Below are 19,167 nucleotides of genomic sequence, written 5' to 3' on the forward strand. Positions count from 1 at the left end.
ACAGATTTAAAGGTGATTGGCAAAAGAACCAAAGGAGGCACAAGAAAAAACTTTTTTTTACGCAGCGAGTGGTTACAATCGGGAATGCACGGCCTGAAAGGTGGTGGAGGCAGACTCAATCACGACTTTCAAAAGGGAGTCGGATAAGTACCTGAAGGAAAAACTTCTGCAGGGCTATGGGGAAAGGGCGGGGGAATGGGACTGGCTGAAGTGCTCTTGCCGAATGAATTTCTTCCATGCTGTAATGATTCTATGATTCTATGAATGGTGTAGAAAGATTTGCATTGCATTTATATAGCGCCTTTCACGACCACCAGATGTCTCAAAGAACTTTACAGCCAGTGAAGTACTTTGTGTAGTGTAGTCACTGTTGTAATGTAGGAAGCGCGGCAGCCAATTTGCGCACAGCAAGCTCCCACAAACCAGCAATGTGATAATGACCAATAATCTGTTTTTGTTATGATGATTGAGGGATAAATATTGGCCGGGACACCCCTGTTCTTCTTCGAAATAGTGCTATGGGATCTTTTACATCCACTTGAGAGAGCGGACGGTTTAACGTCTCATCCGAAAAACAGCACCTCCGACAGTGCAGCACTCCTTCATCACCGCACTGGAGTGCCAGTCTAGATTTATGTACTCAAGCTCCTGGAGTGGGACTGTGAACCCACAACCTCCTACCCACTGAGTCACGGCTGTATATAGGCGGAGCTGTTTAGGAAGGCGACTTTCTTCAGAGCCTAATAGTTGATTAATGGGAATCCGTAAATTCTGAACCGAAACAATTTGCCAAATTGCCTTTTGCGTAATTCATATTGCTGTTACCTATTTATATATTAAGGAAAATTCGACCACGAAGTGGTACAACGTCACAACCATCTATGTTGACATGACTCAGCAATCTGCTATTCTTAAATAAGATTTGATTAAATAAGCTTTGTGTTCAAAAGAATAAACTGTAAAACTCAGAGACAATGTGCTGCCCTAGTGAAACATTTATCGCTCATGTCCAATTTCACTTAAGTGAAAATAAAGCTCTCACTGATTTCTGTAACTGCCCGCTGGGTTTAAAATGCCGCAGCGTGGAAATTAAAATCAAGGAGAGAGTTTTTCCTGCTAATTTCACAGGAACTGATTAAACGTTCCACGTTAAAGGCACAGGACAGAATTTTAGGCTCACGTTTCAGCGTCGAGGAAAGAGCTCACGCTGCATTATCTGCGCTCCAAGTGTCTGCCGACATACACCGGATATTGGGCTGGATTTTCCCGTCCTCTGCGCTCCGGGTTTCGGCCCCGGAGCGGCGTGAAAGGCGGCGTTGAGGTCTCCTGCGCCCCGTCGCGATCCTCGGGTCCGGTTCTGCGGCGGTGCTGGGGCTGCGCCAGGTGTGCAACGCCTCTCGTTCCGACACCGGCAGCGGTTTTTACTTTTGCCCGATCCGTCCGCCCGGAAATACCCCCGCAGTGACCGCCTGGGAAATCCGTGTGGTCCAGCATAGCCGGCAGCACAGAGGAAGGGGAGCGCGAGTGTTTGTCCTTTTAATTTGTTTAGTGATTTGTGTCGTGGTGGCGAGGGCAATATTTTGGGAATGTTTGTGTGTTTCTTTAAGGTTCCCCTCCCCCCACTCCCAGGCCTCTCTCGAAGCCCGACACTTTAGTTCGCGAGTTTCCCATCCCTGCGCCACGAAAAAGTGTACAACGTCTCCCTACGTGCTGCGCCCCCCTGACGCAGTGCTCAGATACCGAACCTTCCTCACCAAAGCACAGACTATTTCCGGCCGGCAACTTTCCCTCCGTTTTCACCCCGAAGACAGAAAAGCCTAAAATCCAGTCCGTAATGTTTATACATTTAGTCAAAACAGAAACAGATCACCGCGAGCACAGGCAGTGTGGTAACTTTACCAGCCATGTCAAAGCTGGGATTATGGAAACATTGTTCCAGGCACTGAGCTCCTGTTTTTAACTATCTGTGTATTGCACTGTGCCTGGTTTCCGCCACATTCCCGGGCCACGAGAGCCTTTTCCGTTTTGCCAGATTTTACGTGCTTCCCTCCCCCTCTATTCTGTAAAGACACCCTCAAAGCCTCCCTGATAAAGTGCGACATCCCCACCGACACCTGGAAGTCCCTGGTCCAAGACCGCCCTAAGTGGAGGATGTGCATCCGGGAGGGCGCTGAGCACCTCGAGTCTCAACGCCGAGAGCATGCAGAAACCAAGCGCAGGCAACAGAAAGAGCGTGCGGAAAATCTGTCCCACCCACCCCTTCCCTCAACGACTATCTGTCCCAACTGTGACAGGGACTGTGGCTCCCGTATTGGACTGTTCAGCCACCTAAGGACTCACTTTTAGAGTGGAAGCAAGTCTTCCTCGATTCCGAGGGACTGCCGCTGATGATGATTCTGCTGCAATCATTTACACCTCTTCTCGACTCAGCTTTTGTTTCTTTACTTGCAACATTACCATCTCCCTTTTGCCTTGCACCATAACCCATTGTCATTGTATCACTCCTGCCCTCCACCCCATCACAGTCCTTCTCTTCGGTTCTTTCCCTGACCTCCCACCTTTTTCTCTGCCTCTGTATTTGCTTCAAACCCCGTTACATCTCTAACCTTTTCCAGTCCTGACGAAAGCCCATCAACCTGGAATGTTAACTCGGTTTCTCTCTGAGCGTTTCCAGCATTTTCTGTATCTATGTCAGATTTCCAGCATCCGCAGTGTTTTGCTTTTGTTTTAGTTTTAATATAATTTGGAGCATTTCCCGCTGCAGGTTCGGAGGAAGTTAGACTACAATCTGAATACTAGGTCCTGACTTTTGCCCCCAGGTTCTCCAGGGCTGTGCTCATGGTGGAAGTGTCAGCTGTGGCTCAGTGGGTAACACTCTCGCTCTCGGAGTCAGAAGGTTGTGGGTTCAAGTCCCACTCCAAAGACTTGAGCACAAAAATTCATGCCGACACTCCAGTGTAGTGCTGAGGGAGTGCTGAACTGTCGGAGGTGCCGTCTTTCAGATGGGACATTAAACCGAGGCCCTATCTGCCCTCTCAGGTGGATGTAAAAGATCTAACGGCACTATTTTGAAGAAGAGCAGGGGAGTTATCCCCGGTGTCTTGGCCAATGTTTATCCCTCAGTGAACATAACAAAAACAGATTATCTGGTCATTATCACACTGCTGTTTATGGGAGCTTGCTGTGCGCAAATTGGCTGCTGCGTTTCCCACATTCCAACAGTGACTACACTCCAAAAGTACTTCATTGGCTGCAAAGCGCTTTGAGACGTCCGGTGGTCATGGAAAGCGCTATATAAATGCAAGTCTTCACTTTTTCTTATAATTTGGGTTACCCACGGCCTTAAGCTTGTGTGACAGCCGTGCTGGAAATCCAGGGAGTGAGGGATGTCACTTCCTCAACAACACATCAACTTTGTTTGGTCAGGCGGGATCTGCCCCTTCTCAAACTGTGCTGGTTGTCACTCAATGAGCTGGTTCCGTACAGGTACACCTCAGGCTGTTCCTAAAGCTTGCCGCAGGACAGCAATGGACATCTCTCTTCACAACAGGAGTAAACAACAACTTGTATTTATATAGCGCCTTTAATGTAGTGAAACGACCCAAGGCTTCACAGGAGTATTATGAGATAAAAAATTTGACACCGAGCCGCATAAGTAGAAATAAGCTTGGTCAAAGAGGTAGCTTTTAAAGGAGCGATTGAAGAAGGAAAGGGAGATAGAGAGCTGGGGAGGTTTAGGGAGGGAGTTCCAGAGCTTGGAGCCTTGGCAACAGAAGGCATGGCCACCAATGGTTGAGAATTTATAATCAGGGATGGTCAAGAGGGCAGAATTAGGAGGAGCGCAGACATCTTGAGGGGGTTGTGAGGCTGGAGGAGATTACAGAGATAGGGAGGGACGAGGCCATGGAGGGATTTGTAAACAAGGTTGAGAATTTTGAAATCGCTGAATTTGTTGAAGCCAAAACCACCCATTTGTACACCTAATCATCCAAGGCCAGCGAGGTGATCAGGGTTCAATCACCAACTGGTACCCTCGACCTTAGAAAATGTAAATTAAACCAGATTCCTACCTGGAGTAAAATAGGGGCAGATGCTGGGAATATTTCCTTTTCTTTACAGTTCTCACTGGAATTGTCTGGATCCAGCTGTTGACAAAAGTGTCACATGAACGTTACGCAAGATTTGTCTTTTCCAGTTTAATTTTACACCACTTTCTGCGCATAATAATAGAATATCAACTGGCATATGGTTAGATGCTGAGCTTTCCATTACCCCATTAAAAAGACACCAAACCCGCGAGGGTCTTACTTCTCGCAGGACCCATCTCCCTCATGAATAAAAACTCACATCACTAGCTAAAGGTCTTTTAACGTTTTAAACATGGAGTCGCGGAAACGATGGGCACGGATTTGTGCGCGTTCAAGGACATCAGAGAGGAAACGGAGTTTGGAGATGGGGGGGGTGGTGGTATTTTGAAAGGACAGAGGGGTAAACGGTGGGTTTCTTTGAGGAGGGGGGGTGATTGTGGCAGGTTTGAAAGAGAACCATTTACAATATCAGCTAGCCTGGGGGCCAGAGAGGGAGGTTGAATGGTCAGCAGTTTTGTGGAATGGGTAGAAGAAGCAGGAGCTGAGTCTCATGGACTAAACGTGCTCAGAGAGAGAAGGTAGAGAAGATAGGAGAGATACCAGAGGAAGACGCTGGGTGGGGGGAGTTTCAGGGTGGGAGAGGGCGGCTGGCTAGGTAGGCAAGGGGAACTTGGTAGGAAAGAGGGAGCAGCAGAGGCAGCTGAGTGGAGGGTCTCAGTCTTAATGACAAAGAAGTCCATGTGCCCTTTGCACGAAGTAAAGATCCAGCAGAGGAGAAAAGAAGCCGGGTGTAATGTACGTACCTGTGAGGATGCTCACAGGTTTGTAGAACTGTTGAGTTGTGAGTGGCTTAGCCAGTCACGTGATGTTCACAAGACTCAATAAAACCCCAGCCAGTTAGGATTCAGCAGATCCACGATGAGACAGGTGGTTGTGAGCCTGGTGGATGAACTGGGAATGTGTTGTGTGATTGTTAAACCTTTTGCTAATAAACCAACTAGTTCCTAATGCAAATGTGTTGCTACGAATTCTTAAGCAAGGAACCCTTAAAGCAAATACATTGCTCCGGGGGAAGGGAGAGGGCTGGGAGTTATCTTTGCTTTCCAGGATGATCCTTAGAGAGCGGATGGTTTTGGCAAACGAGATTGAGGCTAGATAGAGCTTCATCTTGTCCAGCCAAATCTGGTGATAAATGGCTAAACCAGTTCTACGCCAGGTATGCCGAAGTCTACACCCCCTGGATTTGAGAGAGCAAAGGTTGGGGCCGTACCATTGAGAATGTCCAGAATGGGAACGTGTATGTTGCTGGGCACAACAGCATCAAAGGTGTAGCTGAGGAGCATGATGAGAAAAGCGATGGCCACAGAAGTGTTGTGGCTAATGGATGGCCAAAGTTGCGAGTTTGACACTCCCCAATTGTAGGTGACGGAGGAAGAGATTTTTCTCCCCTCGCAGAAGGAAGCAGGGTTGGAAGATTGTAGGGGATGTGTGTGGTGAGGGATACAAGGAAGTGGTCAAATTGCCCTTTTTTTCAAAAAAGAATATCTTTACAAAGGGTGGAATTCTCTGCCACAAAAGTTTGTGGCAGAGAATTCCACCCTTTGTAAAGATATTTTTTTTCTAAAATAAGACATAAGGAGACGAAATTCAGGGTCTCGGAGAGACCCGTTACCGCCCATTTGTGATGGTCATGCGGCAGAACCCCGTGGCCGCTGCTTTGTGGTCAACTTGCCGACCCGACCCAAATTCAGGTCGGGGATTTTTCGGCCTGGACCCCGATACCGCCCGATGCTGATGACCGACCGCAAGCGCGTCATCAGAACGCACACGGCCGCTTTCCCTCACCTGAAAAATCCACCGACCAAAATTCAGGTCAAAAAATCGTAGCCCCCGCCGCTTGGTACCCCCGACAACTTTCTCTGTCGGCGCACCGTATCTGCAGTGAGTGCGGCCCGGCAGCGCGGAGGTCCTTCAAGGAGAGGGCCCACTGCCGCGGCCGCCGTGTATTTACTTTTGACGGCCGACTTCCTGATCGGCCGGCAAGGTAGTGCTCACGGGTTCGGCTGGGCCGCTAACGGGCAACTTGGCACCCTCTCTTGGGTGCCAGGCCGTTGGCCCGGCCAAAACCCTCCCTGGTGGCCCAGTGGCCAAAGATTTAAAATGCCCGATTCTCTCCCCTTTAACGGAAGGGAGAGAGCGTGGTGACGCACACGTGCTGTGACATCACCACTACGCCACCGCTGATTGACAGCAGCGGAGTCCCAGTCCTGACCCAAATTCAGCCCCTCAGCCTGACTTCCTGTCTATCTCCCGCTCCCACTATGACCGATTTCCTTTGGGACTTTAAAAAAAAAGTCAATGAATTTCAATGAAGGAGCTAACAAGACTGAATAACTGAATTTGCTGACTAGCTTATGAAGCCATCTTTTGAGAAAGCCAGAATTAGACCATTTTTCCCCCTACGCTGTGAGGTAGCAGGGCTGGAAGAAGCTGAAACAAACTAAATCTGAGCCGAAGAGGATAAGAACATAAGAATTAGGAACAGGAGTAGGCCATCTAGCCCCTCGAGCCTGCTCCGCCATTCAAAAAGGGCATGGCTGATCTGGCCGTGGACTCAGCTCCACTTACCCGCCCGCTCCCCATAACCCTTAATTCCCTGATTGGTTAAAAATCTATCGATCTGTGATTTGAATACATTCAATGAGCTAGCCTCAACTGCTTCCTTGGGCAGAGAATTCCACAGATTCACAACCCTCTGGGAGAAGAAATTCCTTCTCAACTCGGTTTTAAATTGGCTCCCCCGTATTTTGAGGTTGTACCCCCTAGTTCTAGTCTCCCCGACCAGTGGAAACAACCTCTCTGCCTCTATCTTGTCTATCCCTTTCATTATTTTAAATGTTTCTATAAGATCCCCCCTCATCCTTCTGAACTCCAACGAGTAAAGACCCAGTCTACTCAATCTATCATCATAAGGTAACCCCCTCATCTCCGGAATCAGCCTCCTGAATCGTCTCTGTACCACCTCCAAAGCTAATATATCCTTCCTTAAGTAAAGTGACCAAAACTGCACGCAGTACTCCAGGTGCGGCCTCACCAATACCCTGTACAGTTGCAGCAGGACCTCCCTGCTTTTGTATTCCATCCCTCTCGCAATGAAGGCCAACATTCCATTCGCCTTCCTGATTACCTGCTGCACCTGCAAACTAACTTTTTGGATCTAAAAGAGTTTCATGCACAGGGACCCCCAGGTCCCTCTGCACCGCAGCATGTTGTAATTTCTCCCCATTCAAATAATATTCCCTTTTACTGTTTTTTTTCCCAAGGTGGATGACCTCACACTTTCCGACATTGTATTCCATCTGCCAAACTTTAGCCCATTCGCTTAACCTATCTAAATCTCTTTGCAGCCTTTCTGTGTCCTCTACACAACCCGCTTTCCCACTAATCTTTGTCTCATCTGCAAATTTTGTTACACTACACTCTGTCCCCTCTTCCAGGTCATCTATGTTATTGTAAACAGTTGTGGTCCCAGCACCGATCCCTGTGGCACACCACTAACCACCGATTTCCAACCGAAAAGGACCCATTTATCCCTACTCTCTGCTTTCTGTTCGCCAGCCAATTCTCTATCCATGCTAATACATTTTCTCTGACTCCGCATACCTCTATCTTCTGCAGTAACCTTTTGTGTGGCACCTTATCGAATGCCTTTTGAAAATCTAAATACACTACATCCATCGGTACACCTCTATCCACCATGCTCGTTATATCCTCAAAGAATTCCAGTAAATTAGTTAAACATGACTTCCCCTTCATGAATCCATGCTGCGTCTGCTTGATTGCACTATTCCTATCTAGATGTCACGCTATTTCTTCCTTAATGATACAGATGTTAAAGTAACTGGCCTATAATTACCTGCCTTTTGTCTGCCCCCTTTTTTAAACAGAGGCGTTACATTAGCTGTTTTCCAATCCGCTGGTACCTCCCCAGAGTCCAGAGACTTTTGGTAGATTATAACGAATGCATCTGCTATAACTTCCGCCATCTCTTTTAATACCCTGGGATGCATTTCATCAGGACCAGGGGACTTGTCTACCTTGAGTCCCATTAGCCTGTCCAGTACTACCCCCCTAGTGATAGTGATTGTCTCAAGGTCCTCCCTTCCCACATTCCTGTGACCAGCAATTTCTGGCATGGTTTCTGTGTCTTCCACTTTAAAGACCGAAGCAAAATAATTGTTTAAGGTCGCAGCCATTTCCACATTTCCCATTATTAAGTCCCCCTTCTCATCTTCTAGGGGACCAACATTTACTTTAGTCACTCTTTTCCGTTTTATAGATCTGTAAAAGCTTTTACTATCCGTTTTTATGTTTTGCGCAAGTTTACCTTCGTAATCTATCTTTCCTTTCTTTATTGCTTTCTTAGTCATTCTTTGCTGTCGTTTAAAATTTTCCCAATCTTCTATTTTCCCACTAACCTTGGCCACCTTATACGCATTGGTTTTTAATTTGACACTCTCCTTTATTTCCTTGGTTATCCACGGCTGGTTATCCCTTCTCTTACCGCCTTCTTTTTCACTGGAATATATTTTTGTTGAGCACTATGAAAGAGCTCCTTTAAAGTCCTCCACTGTTCCTCAATTGTGCCACCGTTTAGTCTGTGTTTCCAGTCTACTTTAGCCAACTCTGCCCTCATCCCACTGTAGTCCCCTTTGTTTAAGCATAGTACGCTCGTTTGAGACACTACTTCCTCATCCTCAATCTGTATTACAAATTCAACCATACTGTGATCACTCATTCCAAGAGGATCTTTTACGAGGAGATCGTTTATTATTCCTGCCTCATTACACAGGACCAGATCTAAGATAGCTTGCTCCCTTGTAGGTTCTGTAAGAAACAATCCCGTATGCATTCTATGAATTCCTCCTCCAGGCTACCAGGATGTGTGAAGTTTTCTATCTTCATTTACCTTGTTATATCATGCATCCACAAAGTAATTTACACTTAAATAGCACATTTAAAGCAACATCCCAAGGTAGTTCATAGATGTGCCAGCGCGCAGGGAAAGGGAGGTTAGGGATGTACAAGTAGCACGATGAAAGAGATAAGCTTGAAGGAGGCTTTTGAAAGCAGGGAAAGATGTAGAGAGAGAATGGCTGCAGGAAGAAAACGCTAGATGAGAGACGAAGATGACTGATAGCCCCGGAACTGATTGGGGGACGGGGGAAAAAAGTTGAATATTGTCATGTATTTGCTTCATGGGTTCTTTGCTTAAGAATTCATAGCAACACATTTTTAAGTTGGTTTATTAGCAATGGTTTAACAATCACACTACACATTACCAGTTCATCCACCAGGCTCACAAGCACCTTCCTCATCGTGGATCCCATGAACCCAACTGGCTGGGGTTTTATTGAGTCTTGTGAACATCACATGACTGGCTAAGCCACTCACAGCGCAACAGCTCTGCAAACCTCACAGGTACATACATTACAAATATAAAGTGCTCACTTGGCACAAGTAGAAGCTGTAAGTTGGGGCAACAGGGCTGGGGGGAGTGGGGTGGGGAGGTTACAAGAAAGGATACAACAAGCCCTATGATGGATGTGTGCTTGGGCTGTCATTTTGAAATGAACACACTGGGGATATGGCAGTCCTGGTGCCAACTGGATTCGTGATTTGAAGCCCAAGCAAGACACTCACTGCTCACTATTGGGTTCAGCCTAAGTGAGAAAGAAAGGCCGACTTACATTTATATAGCGCCTTTCACACCCAGCGAACATCTCAAAGAGCTTTACAGCCAATGAAGTACTTTTTGAAGTTTAGTCACTGTTGTAATGTGGGAAGTAATGTCGGCCTTGGACAACGGGGACCACTTTCCATACCTTGGGAGCCTACTTTCAGCAAGAGCAGACATCAACAACGAGGTTCAACACCGCCTCCAGTGCACCAGCGCAGCCTTCGGCCGCCTGAGGAAGAGAGTGTTCGAAGCCCAGGCCCTCAAATCTGCCACCAAGCTCATGATCTACAGGGCTTAGTGATACCCGCCCTCCTGTATGGCTCAGAGACATGGACCATGTACAGTAGACACCTCAAATCGCTGGAGAAATATCACCAACGATGTCTCCGCAAGATCCTGCAAATCCCCTGGGAGGACAGACGCACCAACATCAGTGTTCTCAATCAGGCCAACATCCCCAGCATCGAAGCACTGACCACACTCGACCAGCTCTGTTGGGTGGGCCACATTATCTGCATGCCTGACACAAGACTCCCAAAGCAAGTGCTCTACTCGGAATTCCTACACAAGTGAGCCCCAGGTGGGCAGAGGAAACATTTTAAGGACATCCTCAAAGCCTCCCTGATAAAGTGCAACATTCCCACCGACACCCTGGGAATCCCTGGCCAAAGACCGCCCTAAGTGGAGGAAGAGCATCCGGGAGGGCGCTCAGCACCTCGAGTCTCATCGCCGAGAGCATGCAGAAACCAAGCTCGGGCAGTGGAAGGAGTGTGCGGCAAACCAGACTCCCCATCCACCCTTTCCTTCAACGACTGTCTGTCCCACCTGTGACAGAGACTGTGGTTCCTGTATTGGACTGTTCACTCACTTTTAGAGTGGAAGCAAATCTTCCTCGATTTTGAGGGACTGCTGATGATGATGATGAAGTAAGAAGTGGTAAAGCACTAAAGCTGGAGATCATTGGCCAATCTTCGAAGATTGCTTTGGTCTTGCTTAGGCTTATTTGGAGACATGGACCATGTCAGACAGTACAGAGGCAGTCGTAGAGTCGAGGGTGGCGGCAAAGCGGTAAAGCTAGAGGTCATTGGCCAACATTCGCAACTTGACCACATGCTTACAGATAATCATAGAAATTTACGGCACAGAAGGAGGCCATTCGGCCCATCGAATCTGTGCCGGCCGAAAGAGAGCTACCCGCCCAGGATTATATCACCAAGGGGCAGGATGTATGAGAAATACGAGGGAGCAGGGACAGAATATTGGGGCATGCCAGAGCTGACCATGTGGGAATGGAAGATGCAGCCATCGAAGATATGTTGGCTACACTGTGAGGTCGGAAAGTGGACCACTAAGGAAAGGCGAGGAGGCGAAGGTAATGGAGAGTTCACGGAGAGATGTGTCACCGCAGTCACAGTTATACAAGATATCGGGGACACTTTGACCAGATAAGGAAATAATCTGAGGTTTTATTTGAACTAAACATTTTTAAATAATTTTAAAAATAAATGTTGCTGCCACAAACCAGTGAACTGAATCAATTTCATCATTGTCAACAAAGTTTATATCAAATATTTAATACTTACAAGGCCATTAGCTCTGGAACCCGCTCCCTAAACCTCGCCTCCCCTCGTTTATCTTTTAAGATGCCCCTTAAAACCTACCTCTTTACCAAGCTTATCTGCCCTAATATCTCAGGTGGCTCGGTGCCAGATTTTGTTTGATAACGCTCCTGTTTTACTACGTGAAAGGCGCTTATATAAATACAAGTTGATGTTGTAGTATGGAAAGTAAATGATACATGGATTGGTACTGTTACAGGTGTTAGAATCATAGAATCGTACAGCGAGTGAGGCCATTCAGCCCATCATGCCTGTGCCAGCCCTTTGATAGAGCTATCCAATTAGCCCCCAAGCCATTCAGAGTATATTCAAGACAGAGATCGACAGGTTTTTGGATATTAACAGAATCAAGCAACATGGGAATAGTGCAGGAAAGTGGAGCTGAAGTAGATGATCAGTCATGATCTTATTATTACATATATAGGATTACACAGGATATACGGCACAGAAACAGGCCATTCGGCCCAACCAGTCCATGCCGGCGTTTATGCTCCACTCGAGCCTCCTCCCGTCTTTCCTCATCTAAATCTATCAACATAACCCTCTATTCCCTTCTCCCCCATATGCTTGTCTAGCCTCCCCTTAAATGCATCGATACTATTCGCTTCAACCACTCCCTGTTATTATTATTGAATGGTGGATGGAACAGACTCGAGAGGCCGAATGGCCTACTCCTGCTCCTATTTCTTATGTTCTCCCTCTGCTCTTTCCCCGTAGCCCTGCAATTTTTTTCTTTTCAAGTCGGTATCTGATTCCCTTTTTGAAAGTTGCTATTGAATCTGCTTCCATTGCCTTTCCAGGCAGCACGCAACAGCCAGATCATAACAACTCGTGGCGTAAAGTTTACAAATAAATCATTTTAACTGTGTACTTATTGGAAATAGTACCTTTAGACATCCCAGGAGTCCTGCAAATGAACTTAACTTACCTGTCGGGAGCAATTTAATGCCAAGGAGAGTTGTTGAAGATCATTTTCTACTTTCCTGCAGATGGAACAGTCATCCCCTTGCAAAGCAATGCTGTTCACCAGAACAAAGCTGCAAACACAGACAGCAGTATAACTTATACTTGTTAGAACTTATACTTGTTAGAACTATGTACTTGCCATAGAGAGAGTGCAATGAGGGTTCACAAGACTGACTCCGGGGATTGTCCTATGAGGAGAGAACGAGCAGACTAGGCCTATATTCTCTAGCGTTTAGAAGAATGAGAGGCAATCTCATTGAAACATGCAAAAGTCTTACAGGGCTTGACAGGGTAGATGCAGGGAGGATGTTTCCCCTGACTGGGGAGTCTAGAACCAGGGGTCACAGTCTCAGAATAAGAGGTTGGCCATTTAGGATTGAGATGAGGAGAAATCTCTTCACTCAGAGGGTGGTGAATCTTTGGAATTCTCTATCCCAGAGGGCTGTGGAGGCTCAGTCAAGACAGAATTCGAATCCATATCTCCATATCTCTTATCCTGAGAATGTGCCCCCTAGTTCTAAACACTCCATCCAGGGGAAACAACCTGTCAATCCCCCTCAGAATCTTGTATGTTTCAATGAGATCACCTCTCATTCCTCTAAACCCCAGAGAGCACTCTACACAATCTCTAATGATAAGACAGCCCTCCCAGCCCAGGAATCAGTCAGGTGAACCCCCCGTTGTACCACCTCCAAGGGCGATGGATAGTCTGGCAGGCCGCGATGTGAACCTTCCTTTCATAGCTGTAACCACCTTCACATTGCCGGCCGGCAATGTGTCCCTTTAAGCTGTTCTGTCGCTCCCGCTCAGCCGGTTCACCGGCTCCTAAAATCGGGAAAACCGGGCACGTGCGGAATTCTGGGGGTCCGCAGTCCCTTAAAGGGGCCACGCACCCAAAAAAAATTGAAGAGTATATTGCCAGTAGGGTAACTGGCCCTAAATGGCGGGAGGGTTTTATGGGCTTCCACAACCCATACAATGGGGGTTAGGGGGGATAGTGGGTCACCTACATTCACCGGATGCGAGTATCCCACTGGATCTCAATCCAGAATTCCGAGCTGGCACTCTGGTCTCCACGCGCCGTGACTGTCCGGAGTGGGAATGCTATCACTGAGCCAAAGGCTCGCTCCAATATTATTTTTGCTAAGCCACCAGGATTGAAAGTAAAGGTAGTCAAATTTTTTTTAAATTTGTTCGTGGGAGATGGGTGCCACTGGTGGAATAGAAACATAGAAAATAGGTGCAGGATTAGACCATTCGGCCCTTCGAGCCTGCACCACCATTCAATATGATCATAGCTGATCATGCAATGTATGCAGCTGTGAGAATGCTCACAGGTTTGTAGCGCTGTTGCGAGAGGTGGGCACCGGAGGGACTGGAGTACATTATTACCCCTGGCAACCAAACTTTAATTTGATTTTATATGTTTTAAAGTTTAATTTGTTCTAAATGCCGGTTTTAGTGTCCCCTTCCCATTTTATAGGGGGCACTTGTAAATTATGGTTTTAGAGCCAAAAAAAAAACACAAAAAAAACCTACAAAAATACAAAAAAAAAGGGCCTTGGGAAATGTTTGTAGTGTCCCCCAGATCGGGGGGCACTTGAACTAATGTTTGTTTTGTTTACTCTAAAAGAGTTGTAGCACTGTTGCAGTGTGAGTGGCTTAGCCAGTCACGTGATGTTCACAAGACTCAATAAAACCCCAGTCAGTTGGGTCTAGGCCATCCACCATGAGGTATGCAGTTGTGAGCCTAGTGGATGACATCCCCAGCATTGAAGCACTGCCCACAATCGATCAGCTCCTCTGGGCAGGCCACATAGTGCGCATGCGCTCTACTCGGAACTCCTTCACGGCAAACGAGCCAAAGGAGGGAGCGGAAATGTTACAAGGACACCCTCAAAGCCTCCCTGATAAAGTGCAACATTCCTACTGACACCTGGGAGTCCCTGGCCAAAGACCGCCCTAAGTGGAGGAAGTGCATCCAGGAGGGTGCTGAGCACCTCGAGTCTCGTTGTCGAGAGTATGCAGAAATCAAGCGCAGGCAGCAGAAAGACCAGGCAGCAAATATGTCCCACTCACCCCTTCCCTCAACGACTATCTGTCCCACCTGTGACAGAGACTGTGGTTCTCGTATTGGACTGTTTAATCACCTAAGAACTCATGTTAAGAGTGGAAGCAAGTCTTCCTCGATTCCGAGGGATTGCCTATGATGATGCTGAGTGGATGAAATGATAATGTGTCGTGTGATTGTTAAACCTTTATTAATAAACCAATTAGTACTTAATAGCAATGTGCTGTTATGAATTCTGAAGCAAAGAACCCATGCAGCAAATACATTACAGCTGGCAAGGCTGGCATTTATTGTCCATCCCTAATTGCCCTCGAGGGGCAGTTAAGAATGAACCACATTGCTGGGTTTGGAGTCACATATAGGCCAGACCAGGTAAGGACGGCAGGTTTTCTTACCCAAAGCGATATTAGTGAACCAGATGGGTTTTTACGACAATCTGGTAGTTTCATGGTCACCATTGCTGATATGAGCTTGTTATTCCAGATTTATTTAATTTACTGAATTTAAATTCCCCAGCTGCCATAGTGGGATTTGAACTCGTGCCTCTGGATCATTAGTCCAGCTCTCTGGATTACTAGTCCATTAACATAACCACTATGCTACCGTACCCGCGATTAAATTAAGGAACTACACCCCGCCCACCCTGCATCCCTATGGAATACCAGCTGCTCTTTAAACTCTGACGTGAATCAAGCAGCACACTTACAGGGGGTACATAATTCATTCACTTACTTTATTCCTTTCCTGGTCACCACTTTTGCAGAGGTGAAGTTAAACACCCCCTCAAACCTCTGCAGTTTGTACCAATCCATTCTGTGGGAGGAAGTCAAAGGTAACGGTTCAGTTTTACTAAAAAAGCAAACCATTGTGGCTCAAACCCAGCACTGAGTACTTTTCAAGCTCAAATGTGCTTTATCTGCTCGCTAAATAAACAACAAATCAAAACATTAACAGAAATGACAAAGTATTACAAATTATTTACAGCACACAAATAGGCCATCCGGCCCAACAGGTCCATGCGAGTGTTTATATTCCATAACACACCCCCTCCCACCTCTCGAACCTTCTATTCCTTTCTCCCTCATGTGTTTATCTAGCTTTCCTTGAATGCAATAATGCTGTTCTCCTCGACTATCCCCTGTAGCAGCGAGTTCCACATTCTCACCACTTTCTGGGTAAAGAAATTGCTCCTGAATTCCCTTTCGGATTTATTAGTGTCGATCTTATATTGACAGACCCTAGTTCGGATCTCGCCCGGATGTGGAAATATTCTCTTTGTCTACCCGATCAAACCATTTGGTAATCTTGAAGACGTAGATCAGGTCACCCTTCGGTTTTCTCGTTTCTATTCAACCTTTCCTGACAGGATTAACCCTCTCAGTTCTGGTATCATACTAGTAAATCTTTTTTGCGCATTCTCCAGTGCCTCTATATCCTTTTTATAAATGAGAGTGAATAGTTACCGCAACGACAGAGCATCCACAGCCCTCTGCAGTAGAGCATGCCAAAGATTCACAACCCTTTCAGTGAAGACATTTCTCCTCATCTGTCCTAGATGGACAACCCCTTACTACTAGGGGGGTCAAGGGGTATGGCGAGAAAGCAGGAATGGGGTACTGAAGTTGCATGTTCAGCCATGAACTCATTGAATGGTGGTGCAGGCTCGAAGGGCCGAATGGCCTACTCCTGCACCTACTTTCTATGTTTCTATGTTATCCTGACACTATGCCCCATAGTTCTAGATTTCTCAACCGGGGGAAACACCCTCTCAACATCAATGAAGATAGTGGAAGACATTAAAACTCTCATTGGCTAAAGGAAAACAATTAGTTGAAGTATATGTAGTGCAAATGGAAGGTTAAAGAGATATTCTGGAAGTTTTGGAGAAACTGTGCTGAACTTTTGCTCACAAGATTAAATTTGTGGGTACTGTTGTTGTGGTCAATTGGCGGGATTCATCCCAAGTTCTTCAAAGGTCGCTTGGCTCATCACAGACTGGCTCGCCCCTGTGTCATTCTCCATAGAAACTGGGACCCCGTCGACGTCTACTTTCATCGCCCACGGAGAACTTTCGGTGGAGCAGGTATGAGTTCCATACTCTTCTTCCAGGGGTTGAGCAACTTCACCTTCCTGTGTGTCAGAGCCCAGGTGATCAGCCAACTCATCAGAGACACGGTGAGTAAAGCTTTCTCTGCACATCCTTTGAAGGTGCCTTTTCTCTTTGCATGCATAGTCTTTGTAGTGGCACTGGTGGACCCTGTGGTTTCCTCCACAACGCCAGCACGGGGCAAGCCGGTTTGCCCCATGTGGCGGACTCAGGGTTGCGGGACTTGGGGCAGCGTTTCTGCCCTTAGAAGTATCAATGCGGTGCAATGCTCTCGTCGGTTTAGAGTCTCTTAGTGCTTCATTCAGGTGGTCGCCAAAGTCGCACGGTGCAGCCAGTCACCTTAAGTGTTCCAATCTTTCTACAAATTGTCCCCATCGATAAATTGCTGAAAGTTGCTGAGATTCGACATGCTGAGCGTGTGGTTCGTGACCTCATTACCCATCCTTGTCGCCAGTTGTAGTGTATGTAGGCACCTTTAGTAATGACTCCACGAGGCAGGGTATGATACTTAAACTGTATAGACCTGTAGTCCTTTATTTGCAGCTCCTGAGTGACGACAACAAGCTGTGAGTTCCTTTTTATACTGGGTTACCTGCCGTGTGCAGGTAACCCTTAGGTCTCCAGCAGCAGCACCCTCTGGTGTACAGGCAAGGTGTGTACAGTGTAAGGGTACATTCAGTGTTACATAACAGTGTTACAGACATCACACAGCAAACAGGCATGCCTACACAACAGGTACAGTCAAAGGTCAGACAGGTGGGCTTGATGGAACTTTTCTCATGTTATACTTTTTCCTACAACAGTGACTACACTTCAAAAAGTACTTCATTGGCTGCAAAGCACTTTGAGATGTCTGGTAGTTGTGAAAGTTGCTATATAAATGCAAGTCTTTCTTTTTTCATTCCTGAATTAGCGTAAACTGAAGCCCATAAGCTTAAATATGCACAATTACCCTATTCATTTCAGAATTATATTTAAAGCGATAATTCCGTCATAGAAACCCAAGAAGGATATAAGTTCTGCACTGCTAATGCAGAATGTATAACTAGCACATGAGCAAAGATTTTGAAGAACTGGGTTTATACTTCTTATAAAGTGTTAGAAAGAATAAAAATGGGACTTAAATGTGGTAACAAGATTTTAAAATAATTTAATGCAGAGACACTGCACAAGCTAATGCACCTACCAATATGGAAGACCTCCAAGGTAATATAGCAGCTGGGTTGATTTGGTTCAATAACCAGAGATGCTTTTCAAGCGGGATAAGAGCAAACCATAAATTAAATTAAGAAAATGAATAAGGTCACCTGAAAATGTAAAGCTCCACCCTGCCCGAGAAATCCATAGTTTAATTACTAGATTTAACTCACGTGAGATGCGCCGACTTCCTAGGATAAAAACGGCACCAAAAAGTTGTCCCTGCATTCTGGCCGCTCTGTGGCCTCTCCCATGGCTTGGTGCGGTGTGGCAATTCAATTAGGGGGCGGAGCTAGGGCCCTGCGCTCAAAAGAGTGCTGGCAGCCCAACACATGCGCACTGGAGGTTATGCGCATGCGCAGTAGCTCCTCTGCAGCATGGGATCCGATGTCTCGCCCCTATCCCAGGCCGAGTGGCGTCACGAGAGAAGTCCAGCGGTCCCTCGGAGCGAGACGTCCAGCAGTCCCTCAGAGGGAGAAGTGAGCGGTCCCTCGGAGGGAGAAGTCAGCGGTCCCTCGGAGGGAGAAGTCAGCGGTTCGTCAGAGGGAGAAGTCAGCGGTCCCTCGGAGGGAGAAGTCAGCGGTCCCTCGGAGGGAGAAATCAGCGGTCCCTCGGAGGGAGAAGTCAGCGGTCCCTCGGAGGGAGAAGTCAGCGGTCCCTCGGAGGGAGAAGTGAGCGGTCCCTCGGAGGGAGAAGTGAGCGGTCCCTCGGAGGGAGAAGTGAGCGGTCCCTCGGAGGGAGAAGTCAGCGGTCCCTCGGAGGGAGAAGTCAGCGGTCCCTCGGAGGGAGAAGTCAGCGGTCCCTCTAAGGGAGAAGTCAGCGGTCCCTCGGAGGGAGAAATCCACCAGTCCCTCGGAGGGAGAAGTCAGCGGTCCCTCGGAGGGAGAAGTCAGCGGTCCCTCTAAGGGAGAAGTCAGCGGTCCCTCGGAGTTGACTCCTGCAGCCTCCGTGTTCTGCGAGCCCAGCCTGCTGTGTGTTGTGTGTGGCCAGTTACGTGCGCTCTCTCTCCCGCCCCGGCGACCCACCCACCCGCAGCTATCCCCAATAGAGTGGCCTCTCGCACCGGCTGGATATCAGAGCAAATCATTGTAAGTGTGACGTACTTTGCAAGTGCTAGATGCAAGACATGTATAAAAGATAGCTTTTATTTTAATTCATTCTCAGCTAGGTCTTTAGATAGAGCATTATAGTGGTGTGTATCATTTCATCTTGGATAAGCGAAAGAGGCATATCGGGATCTGCCTGTTTGAAACTCTTAGTGTATGTGTGTACATAAGACTTTTCTTTCTACTCTGTCCTCTCTTAAATCTTGTACCCCACATATCGTTCCAAACCAGCGGGAGGCCTGGTTGGATTGGAAGACGGCTCCAAAACCTCCA

At 47.1% G+C, this 19,167-nt stretch overlaps 1 protein-coding gene across 4 annotated transcripts in view; it reads right to left on the reverse strand.

Moving 5' to 3' along the window:
- Nucleotides 1-19,167, reverse strand: part of mppe1 (metallophosphoesterase 1) — a 92,996-nt gene that overhangs the window by 36,207 nt on the left and 37,622 nt on the right. For 3 of the 4 annotated variants that reach the window (XM_070896260.1, XM_070896231.1, XM_070896252.1), the window contains 3 exons: nucleotides 15,217-15,297; nucleotides 12,376-12,484; nucleotides 4,071-4,145 (listed from right to left, as the gene is read on the reverse strand). In XM_070896260.1, coding sequence (XP_070752361.1) covers nucleotides 4,071-4,145; nucleotides 12,376-12,484; nucleotides 15,217-15,297 — 265 coding nt within the window. The remainder of the gene's footprint in view (nucleotides 1-4,070; nucleotides 4,146-12,375; nucleotides 12,485-15,216; nucleotides 15,298-19,167) is intronic. The other variant, XM_070896242.1, reaches the window with a different exon arrangement.

Source organism: Pristiophorus japonicus, chromosome 1, assembly GCF_044704955.1.
Source record: "Pristiophorus japonicus isolate sPriJap1 chromosome 1, sPriJap1.hap1, whole genome shotgun sequence".
NCBI classification, from domain to species: Eukaryota; Metazoa; Chordata; class Chondrichthyes; family Pristiophoridae; genus Pristiophorus; species Pristiophorus japonicus.